The sequence below is a fragment of the Oncorhynchus tshawytscha genome, linkage group LG26 (genome assembly GCF_018296145.1).
Source record: "Oncorhynchus tshawytscha isolate Ot180627B linkage group LG26, Otsh_v2.0, whole genome shotgun sequence".
NCBI lineage: Eukaryota > Metazoa > Chordata > Actinopteri > Salmoniformes > Salmonidae > Oncorhynchus > Oncorhynchus tshawytscha.
The window spans coordinates 49,431,958-49,449,402 of record NC_056454.1 but is presented as its reverse complement, the minus strand read 5'-3'; the positions used below and the strand labels follow the sequence as shown (position 1 = coordinate 49,449,402).

Genomic DNA, 17,445 nt, shown 5'->3' with positions numbered 1-17,445 from the left:
ATTCTACTGCCAATATTTGTCTATGGAGATTGCATGGCTGTGTGCTTTTATTCACCTGTCAGCAAAAAGTGTGGCTGAAATCGACGATTCCACTAATCCCTTCCCCCACCCTCTCTCCCCTCCTATCCCCCACCCACACTCTCCATCAGCCCTCTCCCCTCCCCCACCCCTCTCTCCTCCCCTTCCTCACCACTCTCCTCCCTCCCTCACACCTCACTGACCCCTCTACCCTCCCCCAGACATCTCCCCTCCCCCACCCATCTTCCCTACACCACACTAGTTTCATAATTTCAACCTATCCCTGACTACTATCAGCCTACCATTTTAAGGTTCCCCACTAAACTAATTTGGTTATGATTTAGAATCATGACGCCAACAGCGTCTTGTAATTTCCATAGAACTGTGTTGTTATAATAACGTCTGTTATACAATGTATTTGGCGAATGAGAAATAAAGAAATAATTCATTATTTTATTTTTGTATTTTCTTGAAAGAGAACTGTTATTTAGGGTAACTTATATATTGGGAGTTGAATCAGTCAAGCAACTAGCGAGGAGTGAAAAAAAAAAACCCGTGTCTGACAGGCGGGCTGTGTCAAACGTCTCACAAACCACACCACACACACCCTCCCCTATGTTGTACCTTCCCTAAAACATTTTGTCGTAGTGCGACAGTGACAAATGTCAACTGGTATGTGGGAAAGGGTATGGAGGAGGGAGAGTTCTCTGAGGCCAGAGAAGACATGGGGAAGGATTATGAAGAGGACGGAGCACTAAAAGATTCACCCATTTTTGAATATTTATATTGTTTTTGTGTGCATCTCTGATCGATTCCCTGGGTCATTTCGTGTGAATCTGAGCGGTTCAAGCAGGCAGAAATTCGCTCGTTATGACGTAGCGTTGCGATAAAGCCGCTCTCGTTACACTAATAGGGACAATTGTAGATCACGAAAACGTCTATCATACACGTGCGATTTCAATACCGGTCGATGTCACAACGCGGGAGGTTGTCTTCTCTCGAATGAGTGATTGATCATGTTTTTTTTTGCGATATTCCTACCTTGAGAAATGTGCAATTTAACAGAGGGTCTAACACGTGTATCCTATTTGTCTGCTTCTCCAGTCCAGGGTGCCATTGCGAATTTCAGACTCTCTGTGAGGCACATCGATCTGCAGGTTGAACATGGTGAGATTGCACACTCCTAAATTCATAGTGCAGTTTACTTAGGCGATTTTACAGCTAACTGGGTACTTCACACTCTGATATTCAGTTCGGTATTATTGTGTTGCGCGCAGGCCATAGAGAGAGCATTGCATTGTGGGTTTTTTTTGTAGTCGACATGAGCTGCAACAGATTTCCACATCGATTTTCACATGTTGCTACCACCCGCATTATATAACAAAAAAATATATTTTTCTGTAACACTGTAAACTATAGGAATGAGTGGATTTTTCCTTTAAAGGTAGAGGCTTCAGATCGAGATTTCTGGAACCCTCCTTCTGCACGTTTTCTCCGAATCTTCAAAGGCCTTTTTCACTATCAGGTCATTATCTGGTGACCTGATTTAGATTTTATAGCCCGGGTGGTGTCTCCTCTCCTCTCTCCAACGCCCATATTTCCCTTCCCCCACCTCTATCTCCCCCCTCTCTCCCCTCTCGATCTCCCCTCCCTCTTCCATCCCTCTCACACTCAAATCAAATTGTATTGGTCGCACATAAATATTTAGCAGATGTTATTGCTGGTGTAGTGAAATGCTTGTGTTCCTAGCTCCAACAGTACAGTAGTTTCTAACATTTCACAACAATACACACATCTAAAAGTAAAAGAATGGAATTAAGAAATATATAAATATTAGGAGGAGCATTGTCAGAGTGGCATTGACTAGAATACAGTATATACATCTGAAATTAGTTAAGCAGTATGTAAACATTAAAGTGACCAGTGATTCCATCTACATAGGCATCAGCCTCTAAGGTGCAGGGTTGGTAGCCAGCTAGTGACAGTGGCTAAGGTTCAGGGCAGGGTACACCCCCTCCTTTTCCCCTGACCCACCCTTCTTCTCTCCCCCACCTCGCTCCCCTCCCCCATCCTTCTTCCCTAGACAACCCCTGTTCCCTACACCATTCTAGTTTCATAATTTCAACCTATCCCTGACTACTATCAACCTACCATTTTGAAAGTTAACCCCACAAAACAAATTTTGTTATGATTTAGAATCAGGATGCGTCTTGTAATTTCCATAGAAAATGTGCCCTTATAATAACCTGTCTGTTATACAATGTATTTGGCAAATGAGAAATAAATAATACATGTTCTTTTTAATCTTATCTTGAAAGAGAGCTGTTATTTAGGGTAACTTGTATATTGGGTGTTGAATCAGTCAATTAAACAGTGAGGAGTATCTGACAGGTGGGATGTGTCAAATATCTCACAGACCACACCCGATGTAGTACCTTCTCTATGGGGTAATGAATGGGGAAATGACCACACCCAATGTAGCAACTTCTCTATGGGGAAATCCCGATGTATCAAATCAAATCAAATGTATTTATAAAGCCCTTCTTACATCAGCTGATATCTCAAAGTGCTGTACAGAAACCCAGCCTAAAACCCCAAACAGCAAGCAATGCAGGTGTAGAAGCACGGTGGCTAGGAAAAACTCCCTAGAAAGGCCAAAACCTAGGAAGAAACCTAGAGAGGAACCAGGCTATGCGGGGTGGCCAGTCCTCTTCTGGCTGTGCCGGGTAGAGAGGAACCAGGCTATGTGGGGTGGCCAGTCCTCTTCTGGCTGTGCCGGGTGGACATTATAACAGAACATGGCCAAGATGTTCAAATGTTCATAAATGACCAGCATGGTCGTATAATAATAAGGCAGAACAGTTGAAACTGGAGCAGCAGCACGGTCAGATGGACTGGGGACAGCAAGGAGTCAGCATGTCAGGTAGTCCTGGGGCATGGTCCTAGGGCTCAGGTCCTCCGAGAGAGAGAAAAAAAGAGAGAATTAGAGAGAGCATATGTGGGGTGGCCAGTCCTCTTCTGGCTGTGCCGGGTGGAGATTATAACAGAACATGGCCAAGATGTTCAAATGTTCATAAATGATCAGCATGTTCGAATAATAAGAAGGCAGAACAGTTGAAACTGGAGCAGCAGCACGGCCAGGTGGACTGGGGACAGCAAGGAGTCATCATGTCAGGTAATCCTGGGGCATGGTCCTAGGGCTCAGGTCCTCCGAGAGAGAGAAGGAGAGAATTAGAGAACGCACACTTAGATTCACACAGGACACCGAATAGGACAGGAGAAGTACTCCAGATATAGCAAACTGACCCTAGCCCCCCGACACATAAACTACTGCAGCATAAATACTGGAGGCTGAGACAGGAGGTACCTTCTCTATGGGGGAAATGTAGTACCTTCTCTATGGGGGAAATGAATGTGGAAATGACCACACCCGATGTAGTACCTTCTCTATGGGGAAATGACCACACCCGATGTAGTACCTTCTCTATGGGGAAATTAATGAAGAAATTAATGGAGAAATGAATGGGGAAATGACCACACCCGATGTAGTACCTTCTCTATGGGGAAATGAATGGGGAAATGACCACACCCAATGTAGTACCTTCTCTATGGGGAAATGAATGGAGAAATGAATGGGGAAATGACCACACCCAATGTAGTACCTTCTCTATGGGGAAATGAATGGGGAAATGAATGGAGAAATGAATGGGGAAATGACCACACCCGATGTAGTACCTTCTCTATGGGGAAATTAATGGGAAATGACCACACCCGATGTAGTACCCAAGGGGTTGGGGGTGGGAGAAGGATGGGGGAGGGGAGAAGGGGTTGGGGGGTGGGAGAAGGGGTGGGAGAAGGGGTGGGGAGAAGGGGTTGGGGGTGGGAGAAGGATGGGTGAGGGGAGAAGGTGTTGGGGGTGGAAGAAGGGGTTGGGGGAGGGGAGAATGGGTTGGGGGAGGGGAGAATGGGCTGGGGGGAGGGGAGAAGGATGGGAAGGATGGGGGTGGGGAGAAGGGGTTGGGGGTGGGAGAGGAAAGAGGGGTGGGCAGCGACGCTCCCCATCCAACCTGACAGAGCTGGAGAGGATCTGCAGAGAAGAATGGGAGAAACTCCCCAAATCAGGTGTGCCAAGCTTGTATTGTATTGTCTTATAGTGTCATACCCATGAAGACTCGAGTCTGTAATCGCTACCAAAGGTGCTTCAATAAAGTACAGAGTAAAGGGTCTGAATACTTATGCAACTATGATATTTCAGTTTTTTATTTTGAATTAAAATTGCAAAAATGTAATTTAAAAAAACAAACAGTTTTTGCATTGTTATTATGGGGTATTGTGATATCATTATGGAGTATTGTGTGTAGATTGATGCGAAAAAAATGTAACAAAATGTGGAAAAAGTCAAGGGGTCTGAATACCTTCTGAATGCACTGCATATTGTAATATTGTTGTATTGTGGTATTAAACATTTTGTATTGTAGATATGTAGTGGCGTAGTAATGTTATATGATGTACTGTTTTATTTTTCAGTTTTATATGTAATGAAAGTGCCTTATTAATGTGTTTGGACCCCAGGAAGAGTAGCTGCTACCCAATTTAAGTTAAAATGTTTGATATAAGGGTAGGAACGTCCCAAGGATCCCGGAGAGCACTGACTATGCTATCCCACAGCTCAATACCCCAAATTTGTATCTGCGTAGAGAGAGAGAGAGAGAGTCAGCCAGTCAGCCTCTCTGTGAGAAGAGGGAGGGACTTCCTTGTTATTTTCATACCAGGGTTGTTCTTGAATTGCGGTGGCATTTGCATTCCTTGCCTTTGCAACCAGGAAAAACACTTTAAAATGACAAATAGTTATTCATTATACATGTTTTTGTTTATATTGAACTGTTTATCAATGATAAAACATAATGCAAGTCCTTTATACTGCACAACGCTATGTTTACGCATTTTAAACAATAATAATAATAACAATAACTTAGAGTAAGCAAATTGGCTTGTTCTAGTACTGATGTGTAGAGTTGAAGTGGCATGTTCTGTGGATTTAGAGAAATCAATATATTATTTTGAATGATCGTGAATAAACTTATTTGAATTTGTATATATCAATAACAACAAAGAAGGCGATTTAAAATACCTATTTACTAGTATAATGTCTGCTCCTCACTTTTATGTCAATGTTTTGTACTGCCTTAAATCCCTAATTACAAAGATATACAAGATCCTTGAGCATTCCCTCCAGAGGCAAACTGTTATTGGTGAGGGGTCAATATTAGAGAAAATTCTGAGCTAATCACACCCTTTTAGTATGTCATGTGGTGCCACTTGGTGTTAGTCAATTGAAATGAAGGTAAATAACATTGTGAGCAAAATAATTGATTATATATCATTTTAGTAAATACTTTAAAAAAAGGGTTAATGGACTGTAGACTTGAGCATCTCGTGCCCTTCAAAATGGTACAAATTATGATTAAGTAATTCAACTGCCATATTAGTTGATTTAGGATGGGAAGATGTACTCAAATACATAAAAAAATATATTTAAAAAACGATTCTAAACTATTTTTCCTAAATGCCAGAATGACCCACCAACAGTCTCTCCCGCCAAGCAGACCGCTGTCGCTTCCTGCCGGTCTGTCTGCTTCCCGGTCTATAAAACCCCCCACCTCTTCCTTTCTTCTGCAGTTCTGCCTTCTCTTCTGAATCCTCAACGTCAGCCTGTGAAGGAAAAGAAAACCAGACAAAATGGTGAGTGCTGACTGCTGATGTAGATAATAAAAGATAATAATGTAGATAATAATCTTTATTTCACATGATATTCGTATTAAAAAAAAGTATATGATTAGATCAATCTGAGAAGCATGTGGACGATGGATTCTGTACATAAAGACCATGGTCCGAAAACTATTTCCTACTGCTCTAAAAAAACGACATACTGTGTACTAATCGTACTAGATAGTATTTCTAACGGACTGTTATAGTCAAAACGAATGCAGTAAAAACATATCCGCTTGGTAGGCTCACCCAACCTAATGCGCAATTGCGTTGATTCCCGCCCTTATGATATTATCAGCTGATTATATGCGTTTCCTCTTTTGCATATGGCGATTTTAAGGTGTTATGTATTCAACTGATATAATGATACATGTAATTTAGGTCAAATTATTATTATTATTTTTTATTGTGACAGAATCATCTGTAGCCATACATCAAATGTGGGTTAGATGTCGGTGTTCCAAGTAGGAATAACAATGACCGTCTGTGTAGATGGAACACCTCTTCGCTTCAGGGCAAAGACATTAATTGCTGATTTTTACATGGGGGGGGGGGGTTCAATGCGACATGAGGAGGCACAAAGGAGAACAGGGAGGGGCAGTCTGAGATGGTTGCCATTTTATGTAGCTATCGCTGTTTTACACTGCAATGGGTGGGCAGCTGGCCCGGATGGCGGGAGGAGGGGGGGCAACGAGGCACTCCCTTTTCACCCTGGTTCTTTGCTCTTAAAGATACAGGGTCATGCATGACGATCTGTGGTTAAACGGCAGATATAGGATTTGCAAGATGGTGGCACAGCAGAATAGCCTAGCCAATCAATTTGCCTAAATGTCCCTTTTGTTAAATGGGTGGCCATACTGAATTCACAGTTCAGTCAAATCCAGGCCTTTCCCATGAGGACATTATATTACTTTCATAGATAGATAGATGCTACATAGATGGAGATTAAAATAAATAAGCACAAAAAAAGTGAGATGGTGAAAGCAAGGTTGTCTTTAGCAGTATCTTAAAAATATACATGTCATGTTGGTTTACTCATTTATACTCTGAAACAGCTTTAAACCGACAATAAAAGTGCACATCACTATTTTGATTCAAGTTTCCATGTAGTTGATGTCTTGTACCTTCTCTCTTTTTCAGCGTGAGTGTATTTCCATGCATGTGGGCCAAGCCGGAGTCCAGATGGGTAACGCCTGTTGGGAGCTATACTGCCTGGAGCATGGGATCCAGCCGGACGGACAGATGCCCAGTGACAAGACTCGTGGAGGTGGAGACGACTCCTTCAACACCTTCTTCAGTGAGACTGGAGCTGGAAAGCATGTCCCCCGAGCCATCTTCGTTGACCTGGAGCCCACTGTCATCGGTAAGATGAGACTCATGAAATCCTGGAGATTTCCTATTGAATTATGGTTTACAAGCTTTGAATGATTTGATATTCTGTCCCAAGATATTCCTCATATTCAAAATATTAGGATATTCTAAATCTACCTTTGTCTTTCAGATGAGGTGAGGACCGGTATCTATCGTCAGCTGTTCCACCCTGAGCAGCTGATCACTGGTAAAGAAGATGCTGCCAACAACTACGCCCGCGGTCACTACACCATCGGCAAGGAGATCATTGACATTGTGCTGGACAGGACACGCAAACTGGTGAGTCGTCATTCTGAAACAGGCCTCTAACTAGGGTTCTACACTGAACCTTTTTCATTCTAGAAGGTTCTTCAGAAACCTTCTCTATGGAAGAAAGCATTTTAAAATGGTCAAAAAGTTCTACCTAGAACCATAAAGGGTTATCTTACAGGGACAAGCCGAAGAACCCTTTATGGTTCTAGGTAGAACATGGAAACAGGTTCTCCATTCTCCTCTTACTGCTATAACATAAGATAACATCTAACAATGTTATTGTACCATTTCTCTATTCAGGCTGACCAGTGTACAGGTCTCCAGGGGTTCCTCATCTTCCACAGCTTCGGAGGAGGCACCGGTTCTGGTTTCACCTCCCTGCTGATGGAACGTCTGTCTGTCGACTACGGAAAGAAGTCTAAGCTTGAGTTTGCCGTTTACCCAGCTCCTCAGGTGTCCACGGCTGTGGTGGAGCCCTACAACTCCATCCTGACCACTCACACCACCCTGGAGCACTCTGACTGTGCCTTCATGGTGGACAATGAGGCCATCTATGACATCTGCCGTAGGAACCTTGACATTGAGCGTCCCTCATACACCAACCTCAACAGGCTCATTGGTCAGATCGTCTCTTCCATCACTGCCTCCCTGCGTTTCGATGGAGCCCTGAATGTTGATCTGACAGAGTTCCAGACCAACTTGGTGCCCTACCCCCGTATCCACTTCCCTCTGGCCACCTATGCCCCGGTCATCTCTGCTGAGAAGGCCTATCACGAGCAGCTGTCAGTCGCTGACATCACCAACGCCTGCTTTGAGCCGGCCAATCAGATGGTGAAGTGTGACCCTCGTCACGGCAAATACATGGCCTGCTGTCTCCTGTACCGTGGTGACGTTGTTCCCAAAGATGTCAACTCTGCCATCGCTGCCATCAAAACCAAGAGGAGTATCCAGTTTGTGGACTGGTGTCCCACTGGCTTCAAGGTGGGTATCAACTACCAGCCCCCTACGGTGGTTCCTGGAGGAGACCTGGCCAAGGTCCAGAGGGCTGTGTGCATGCTGAGTAACACCACAGCCATCGCTGAGGCCTGGGCCCGTCTGGACCACAAGTTTGACCTGATGTATGCCAAGAGAGCCTTTGTGCACTGGTACGTTGGTGAGGGCATGGAGGAGGGAGAGTTCTCTGAGGCCAGAGAAGACATGGCAGCCCTGGAGAAGGATTATGAAGAGGTGGGCACTGACAGCGTGGGAGAAGAGGATGAGGAGGGAGAGGAATATTAAAAGGCTAAACATGCTTTGCCACCCTACATTCCAACACTGACTGTTGGAGTCCTACACTTAACATGACAGCAACACATTCCCCACTGCAGTGTTAACAGTCTCTGTTACATCTAGTCATGTTGTGTGTATTCTCAATAAACACGCCACGTCTCTTGTCTAGACAAAAAAAATAGAATGTGAAACGAGTTTGTTTTTTTGTGAAATCTGTTGAACTTCTGCAGCAGCCGTTAATGAGTTCTCCGTGAGTGAGTAAGTTCTACCAGTCAATGTAGGAGTTGCGTCATGGAACTGACCCCACCTGTGCAAATATGGTTGTAGCCTACTGAAATAGAATAAATGACACAAGATGTGTTTCAGGTAGACATCACTGCATCCTTTTTAGCGTGATATTTTGGAGACAGCTATTGATGTTTATTAGACATTAAACTTGAACACATTTCTGCCAAACTGGTACATCAATGCTGATGTTGTGGAAAGTCTTAGACAGGGACACTCAAAGTCAATCTTAAATGAATCTTTATTGCCAGCTCACTGGAGAGGTTCCATCCACCTCAGTGCACCATAGTACACGTCAATCAGGAGCTCTGCCGGGGCAGTCCCGGCAGTTGTCCTAAAAACGGCTATACACACACACAAGGTATATTTGCATAATTAATTCATCATTACCGTTTTGTTTCATTAATGTGACCCGACCAACACTGGTTCAAAACATGTGACAGACCGATACCTCACAAGGGTTCTTCTCTAAGCTGAGGTCTTGAAACAGATATCTTTCATTCTCAAATGAAGTTCTGGGAGTACTGCCAAATGGCAGTTAATGATAGTGAGGATTCGTTCAGCCAGTCACTTGCATGAACATAGAAATTGGTAAATAGAAAAGCACAAGTATAAAATGTCAATCGCATTCCATCCTCATCACTTGTGTGATAATAATCATTACATTTTAATGTAAACATTTAGATTTTTAGCTTCTATATCAAAATATTCAATACTCCTAGGTTGCAAGTTCAAATCCCCGCTATTGTAAACACTTCATAACCTTTATTTAACCAGGCAAGTCAGTTAAGAACAAATTCTTACTTTCAATGACAGCCTAGGAACAGTGGGTTAACTGCCTGTTCAGGGGCAGAACGACAGAGTTGTACCTTGTCAGCTCAGGGATTTGAACTTGCAACCTTTCGGTTACTAGTCCAATGCTCTAACCACTAGGCTACCCTGCCACCCCTAATCATCACTTGTGTGATAATCATTACATTTCAATGTAAACATTTACACTTTTAGCTTCTATATCAAAATATTCGATACTCCTATTAAAGTAAGGGAAATCAACACAGAGAGAGAAAAAGAGACACTTCATAACTTCAAACCCTTCATTCTGGGTTGTATAATCCAAATAGTATGGTAATATTACAATCACAATAAAGGATATACTTCTATTAATGGGAGTATTGAGGTGAATAAATGGCTCAATGTTAACCATTGCTTCCATATCTTAACACGACTCGGGTTTGGATTGAGCTCTTCACTAACTGTCCCTGGGACATCAACTAACCTTACTGTCCCTGGGACATCAACTAACCTTACTGTCCCTGGGACATCAACTAACCTTACTGTCCCTGGGACATCAACTAACCTTACTGTCCCTGGGACATCAACTAACCTTACTGTCCCTGGGACATCAACTAACCTTACTGTCCCTGGGACATCAACTTAAGTCACAGTAATAAACCTTGTTTAATAACAATTGTTGTTAAATGAAAACAACTTTCAATCATTACTCGTCTGTATCTACAAGGAGGAAATGGGAGCTCATCCAGAGTTGGCATCTAACTCTTTCTCCATCCTCTGGAGGAGCAGAAAGCACGATAGCTGCTGAAGATCTTATCAGCCAGAGAGGCACAGATCAACTTACAGCATGTTAATAGCATTTCACAGGGAAGAGAGAGAGAGTACACATGTTGTAACAGTTTCACACCGACCTTGATAAGAATGAGATTGGGGCAAGGTTAGCTCAAGCTACAATCTAGTGGCTCTCCTCACATATTAGGGCCTCGCCTTTCCAAATCCAAATCATAATTATAACTATTGATAACTTATATTTCTAGCATTTTACTTTTCTCATCACGGCCTCCATTTGTTGCAATGACAAATTGGCTTTCTCAATACATTCTTAGTCTTAAATTACTATACATTTCGCAGTGTGCAGACCTACACAATTATCCCTACACAAGCCTAAATCTCCCTCATCCTTCTGGACTCCTTTGTTCATGTTCTTCTTCAGACAGTGTTTCAGTTCGTCCTTTTTAATGGCACATGTTCGAAGTGGATGGCCTTTGATAATGTCTCTCACCGCCTCTGTCCTTTACAGTCCGCCATGTCTTTGTCCATGAATCCGACCGGTACACCAGCAACATGAGAGACGTTTGGACTGGGTCTCTCCATGCTCACTCCACATGGACCCCATGACACACTCCTGAGAGAAAAAGGCAGGTGATAGCTTCTGGTTGATGTTGTGCAGGTTGCTGGCTCGGACTCAAGTCTCATGGTAGACATGGTGAAGGACCATACTGAACGCTATTGTTGCCATTCAGCCGGTTAGAGGGGGTGTTGAGGTTCACACTATTCTTGGTCAAATGATCCCTTCCATGCATCTACACACCATCTGTGGTCACCTTCACCATAACCGAGAGAGCAAGAGAGAGAGGACAGACTAGAACAACAGTTTAGTTTAGGGCATATCTTACATTTTCCAAACAAGGTCTGGGCGTACTGCCAAATTGCAGCTACTGATAGTGAGGATTTGTTTAGTCAGTCACTTGCACAAACATAGAAATTGGTTTATAGAAAAGCACAAACGTAGAACACAGAAATTGGTAAATAGAAAAGCACAAGTATAACATTTCCATCACAATGATTACAATTTCAGATGTATCTCCCTTGGGTGGTAGCCTCTCCAGCAGCGAACTTGGTTTGAGATACTCGTATTATTTGCTTATAGTCTCTATACTCTGATGTGAATGGGCTATTTTCTCCTAACATTTCCACCTAGCAAACATCACATACACCAAGCAGTGACACGTTGCAGCTCTAATATTCTCATCTGTAACCAGTAGGTGGCACTGTAACCTAATGTACAGTAGTGGTGCGGAATGTGGAACACTAAGGACTGGCACCATAGATATCTCTACTTGGAAATGACCTGTTTAGGCATGGATATTGCCATTAAAGGCTTCCACCATTTTAAAGTAGTCAGCTGGGTGGAGATTCCTGTGATGTGTGAGCGATCTACCAATGATCAGAGCATTTTCTTCTTCAAATTGGGTTGTAAATGTTTTGTAAATGGCTTTAAACTATATTACTGCCATCTACTGGCCACAATAAATAAGGACTCCAGCACTGCAGGTGGTGGTAAATCGGCAATATTTGCTTGATATTTTTTTTTAAATACCAAAAAAGAAGAAAATGTACTACTTTAAAATGGTGATGGCCTCAATGGCGCTGCCCGTGCTGTCACAGACATCAGAATGGGACAGATACAAAGTTAAGATCTCTTTCCATCTCTATGACTGACACCTGTCCTGTGTCATTGAGTTCAGACTTCCTTCTCATCAGTGGTATGCAGAATGTCTCTGCCTAACACTAGGCCCTAACACTAGCCCCTAACACTAGCCCCTAACACTAGCCCCTAACACTAGTCCCTAACACTAGCCCCTAACACTAGTCCCTAACACTAGCCCCTAACACTAGTCCCTAACACTAGTCCCTAACACTAGTCCCTAACACTAGTCCCTAACACTAGCCCCTAACACTAGTCCCTAACACTAGCCCCTAACACTAGTCCCTAACACTAGTCCCTAACACTAGCCCCTAACACTAGCCCCTAACACTAGCCCCTAACACTAGTCCCTAACACTAGCCCCCCTAACACTAGTCCCTAACACTAGCCCCTAACACTAGTCCCTAACACTAGTCCCTAACACTAGTCCCTAACACTAGCCCCTAACACTAGCCCCTAACACTAGCCCAGTGGTTTTCAATCTGTGGGTACTGCAGGGGGTCCGCACACATTGTTGTTTAAAAAAAAAAAAGGTTCACTTTTTTTCAACACAGCTGTTAGCAGCGTCATTTTGCGTGTTTGGTTGATTTTGTGGTCTCAAAATGGTTGATTAGTGGTCTCAAAATGGTTGATTAGTGGTCTCAAAATGGTTGATTTTGTGGTCTCAAAATGGTTGATTAGTGGTCTCAAAATGGTTGATTAGTGTTCTCAAAATGGTTGATTAGTGGTCTCAAAATGGTTGATTAGTGGTCTCAAAATGGTTGATTTTGTGGTCTCAAAATGGTTGATTAGTGGTCTCAAAATGGTTGATTAGTGTTCTCAAAATGGTTGATTAGTGGTCTCAAAATGGTTGATTTTGTGGTCTCAAAATGGTTGATTAGTGGTCTCAAAATGGTTGATTAGTGGTCTCAAAATGGTTGATTAGTGTTCTCCAAATGGTTGATTAGTGGTCTCAAAATGGTTGATTAGTGGTCTCAAAATGGTTGATTTTGTGGTCTCAAAATGGTTGATTAGTGTTCTCAAAAGGGTTGATTAGTGGTCTCAAAATGGTTGATTAGTGTTCTCAAAATGGTTGATTAGTGGTCTCAAAATGGTTGATTTTGTGGTCTCAAAATGGTTGATTAGTGTTCTCAAAATGGTTGATTAGTGGTCTCAAAATGGTTGATTAGTGTTCTCAAAATGGTTGATTAGTGGTCTCAAAATGGTTGATTAGTGGTCTCAAATTGGTTGATTAGTGTTCTCAAAATGGTTGATTAGTGGTCTCAAAATGGTTGATTTTGTGGTCTCACAATGGTTGATTTGTGGTCTCAAAGTGGTTGATTTTTTTGGTCTCAAACCGGCGGGTTTGGTTGATTTTGTGGTCTCAAAATGGTTGATTTTGTGGTCTCAAAAGGGTTGATTAGTGGTCTCAAAATGGTTGATTAGTGTTCTCAAAATGGTTGATTAGTGGTCTCAAAATGGTTGATTAGTGGTCTCAAAATGGTTGATTAGTGTTCTCAAAAGGGTTGATTAGTGGTCTCAAAATGGTTGATTAGTGTTCTCAAAATGGTTGATTAGTGGTCTCAAAATGGTTGATTTTGTGGTCTCAAAATGGTTGATTAGTGTTCTCAAAAGGGTTGATTAGTGGTCTCAAAATGGTTGATTAGTGTTCTCAAAATGGTTGATTAGTGGTCTCAAAATGGTTGATTAGTGTTCTCAAAATGGTTGATTAGTGGTCTCAAAATGGTTGATTAGTGGTCTCAAATTGGTTGATTAGTGTTCTCAAAATGGTTGATTAGTGGTCTCAAAATGGTTGATTTTGTGGTCTCACAATGGTTGATTTGTGGTCTCAAAGTGGTTGATTTTTTGGTCTCAAACCGGCGGGTTTGGTTGATTTTGTGGTCTCAAAATGGTTGAGTTTGTGGTCTCAAACCGGTGGGTTTGGTTGATTTCGTGGTCTCAAAATGGTTGATTTTGTGGTCTCAAATGGGCGAGTTTACCAACATTCGTCATCAAGAATTTGGAGTTATTCATAATTGCTAAATTTATTGTCAATACATCATTATAAATTGTTTACCAGAATGCATTTTGGTAAATTTCCCCCTGCGATTGACATTAAAACATAACTCCCATTTATGCAAATAAATATCAATGATGAATCACGGTCAAATGATTAAATTATGCGTATAACTGTACGTTGTTGTAAAATTGATTAGGATGCTACTGCCCAGTAGAATGCAGGATAAATACATATAAATAAACATGTATACATCCCCTCTCTCATGCTCAGCCCCCTCTAGACAGAGATGGCTGGCACCCTGTGAAGGCCGCCCTTCACACTTGGTAACACAGATTTTTTTGGAGGGAGGAAAACTGTCTTTATAGAAGTTCCTGTAACAAAAAAAAGTAGCCTCTTCATACCAATCAGCTGTCTATGACTTCATGAGAGAAAGAGCAGGGAGAAGGAGAAACTAGTGTTGTTTGTATGATTTATCATCTACGTTAAAACAATAGGTTCATTGTCATCTGTCAATTTGTTTAGCTTTTATTAAGACCCCCCTCCCCCTTTTTTCTTGCACATTTCTAGTTTCTTAATTTCAAGCTGTCCGTGACGACTATCAGCCTACCATTTGAAGATTACTCCACAAATCTCATTTTGGTTGTGATTTTGGTTATGATTTTGGTTGTGATTTTGGTTGTGATTTCGAATCAGGACTCCATCAGCATCTTGTAGATTACAGAGAAATGTGCTGTTATCATAACGTGTCTTTTATACAATGTAATTGGTCGAATGAGAAAAATAAATAATACACTATTTTATTTTTGTATTTTCTTGAAAGAGAGCTGTTATTTAGGATAACTTGTATATTGGGTGTTTTATTTCACCTTTAGTTAACCAGGTAGGCCAGTTGAGAACAAGTTCTCATTTGCAACTGTGACCTGGCCAAGATAAAGCGTAGCAATTCGACACATACAACAACACAGAGTAACACAGGGAATAAACAAAACATACAGTCAATAATACAGTAGAACAAATGAAAACAAAAAGTCTATATACAGTGAGTGCAAATGAGGTAAGTTAAGGAAATAAATAGGCCATGGTGGCAAAGTAATTACAATATAACAATTAAACACTGGAAAGGTAGATAGGCAGAAGATGAATATGCAGGTAGAGATACTGGGGTGCAAAGGAGCAACATAAATAAATAAATACAGTATGGGGATGAGGTAGATAGATGGGCTGTATACAGATGGGCTATGAACAGGTGCAGTGATCTGTAAGCTGCTCTGACAGCTGGTGCTTAAAGCTAGTGAGGGAGATGTGAGTCTCCAGCTTCAGAGATTTTTGCAATTCGTTCCAGTCATGGGCAGCAGAGAACTGGAAGGAAAGACGACCAAAGGAGTAAAAATAATGGGGGTGCAAAGGAGCAAAATAAATAAATTAAAATTAAATACAGTTGGGAAAGAGGTAGTTGTTTGGGCTAAATTATAGGTGGGCTATGTACAGGTGCAGTAATCTGTGAGCTGCTCTGACAGTTGGTGCTTAAAGCTAGTGAGGGAGATAAGTGTTTCCAGTTTCAGAGATTTTTGTAGTTCGTTCCAGTCATTGGCAGCAGAGAACTGGAAGGAGAGGCGGCCAAAAGAAAGAATTGGTTTTGGGGGTGACTAGAGAGATATACCTGCTGGAGCGTGTGCTACAGGTGGGAGATGCTATGGGTGACCAGCGAGCTGAGATAAGGGGGGACTTTACCTAGCAGGGTCTTGTAGATGACATGGAGCCAGTGGGTTTGGGCGAGTATGAAGCGAGGGCCAGCCCACGAGAGCGTACAGGTCGCAATGGTGGGTAGTATATGGGGCTTTGGTGACAAAACGGATTGCACTGTGATAGACTGCATCCAATTTGTTGAGTAGGGTATTGGAGGCTATTTTGTAAATGACATCGCCAAAGTCGAGGATTGGTAGGATGGTCAGTTTTACAAGGGTATGTTTGGCAGCATGAGTGAAGGATGCTTTGTTGCGAAATAGGAAGCCAATTCTAGATTTAACTTTGGATTGGAGATGTTTGATATGGGTCTGGAAGGAGAGTTTACAGTCTAATCCAGACACCTAAGTATTGTAGTTGTCCACGTATTCTAAGTCAGAGCCGTCCAGAGTAGTGATGTTGGACAGGCGGTTAGGTGCAGGTAGCGATCGGTTGAAGAGCATGCATTTAGTTTTACTTGTATTTAAGAGCAATTGGAGGCCACGGAAGGAGAGTTGTATGGCATTGAAGCTTGCCTGGAGGGTTGTTAACACAGTGTCCAAAGAAGGGCCGGAAGTATACAGAATGGTGTCGTCTGCGTAGAGGTGGATCAGAGACTCACCAGCAGCAAGAGCGACCTCATTGATGTATACAGAGAAGACAGTCGGTCCAAGAATTTAACCCTGTGGCACCCCCATAGAGACTGCCAGAGGTCCGGACAGCAGACCCTCCGATTTGACACACTGAACTCTATCAGAGAAGTAGTTGGTGAACCAGGCGAGGCAATCATTTGAGAAACCAAGGCTGTCGAGTCTGCCGATGAGGATGTGGTGATTGACAAGAGTCGAAAGCCTTGGCCAGATCAATGAATACGGCTGCACAGTAATGTTTCTTATCGATGGCGGTTAAGATATCGTTTAGGACCTTGAGCGTGGCTGAGGTGCACCCATGACCAGCTCTGAAACCAGATTGCATAGCAGAGAAGGTATGGTGAGATTCGAAATGGTCGGTAATCTGTTTGTTGACTTGGCTTTCGAAGACCTTAGAAAGGCACGGTAGGATAGATATAGGTCTGTAGCAGTTTGGGTCAAGAGTCACCCCCTTTGAAGAGGGGATGACCGCAGCTGCTTTCCAATCTTTGGGAATCTCAGACGACACGAAAGAGAGGTTGAACAGGCTAGTAATAGGGGTGGCAACAATTTCGGCAGATAATTTTAGAAAGAAAGGGTCCAGATTGTCTAGCCCGGATGATTTGTAGGGGTCCAGATTTTGCAGCTCTTTCAGAACATCAGCTGAATGGATTTGGGAGAAGGAGAAATGGGGAAGGCTTGGGCGAGTTGCTGTTGGGGGTGCAGTGCTGTTGACCGGGGTAGGAGTAGCCAGGTGGAAAGCATGGCCAGCCATAGAAAAATGCTTATTGAAATTCTCAATTATGGTGGATTTATCAGTGGTGACAGTGTTTGTGACAGCGATGAGACAA

General features: G+C 42.6%; 1 protein-coding gene across 1 annotated transcript; it reads left to right on the top strand.

Moving 5' to 3' along the window:
- The first annotated feature begins 5,625 nt into the window (after positions 1-5,625).
- LOC112225674 (tubulin alpha chain-like) lies at positions 5,626-9,055 on the top strand. The gene is made up of 4 exons (XM_042306792.1): positions 5,626-5,760; positions 6,928-7,150; positions 7,289-7,437; positions 7,711-9,055. The coding sequence occupies exons 1-4, from the start codon at positions 5,758-5,760 to the stop codon at positions 8,686-8,688; spliced, it is 1,353 nt and encodes a 450-aa protein (XP_042162726.1). The 5' UTR covers positions 5,626-5,757; the 3' UTR covers positions 8,689-9,055.
- Positions 9,056-17,445: the final 8,390 nt, after the last annotated feature.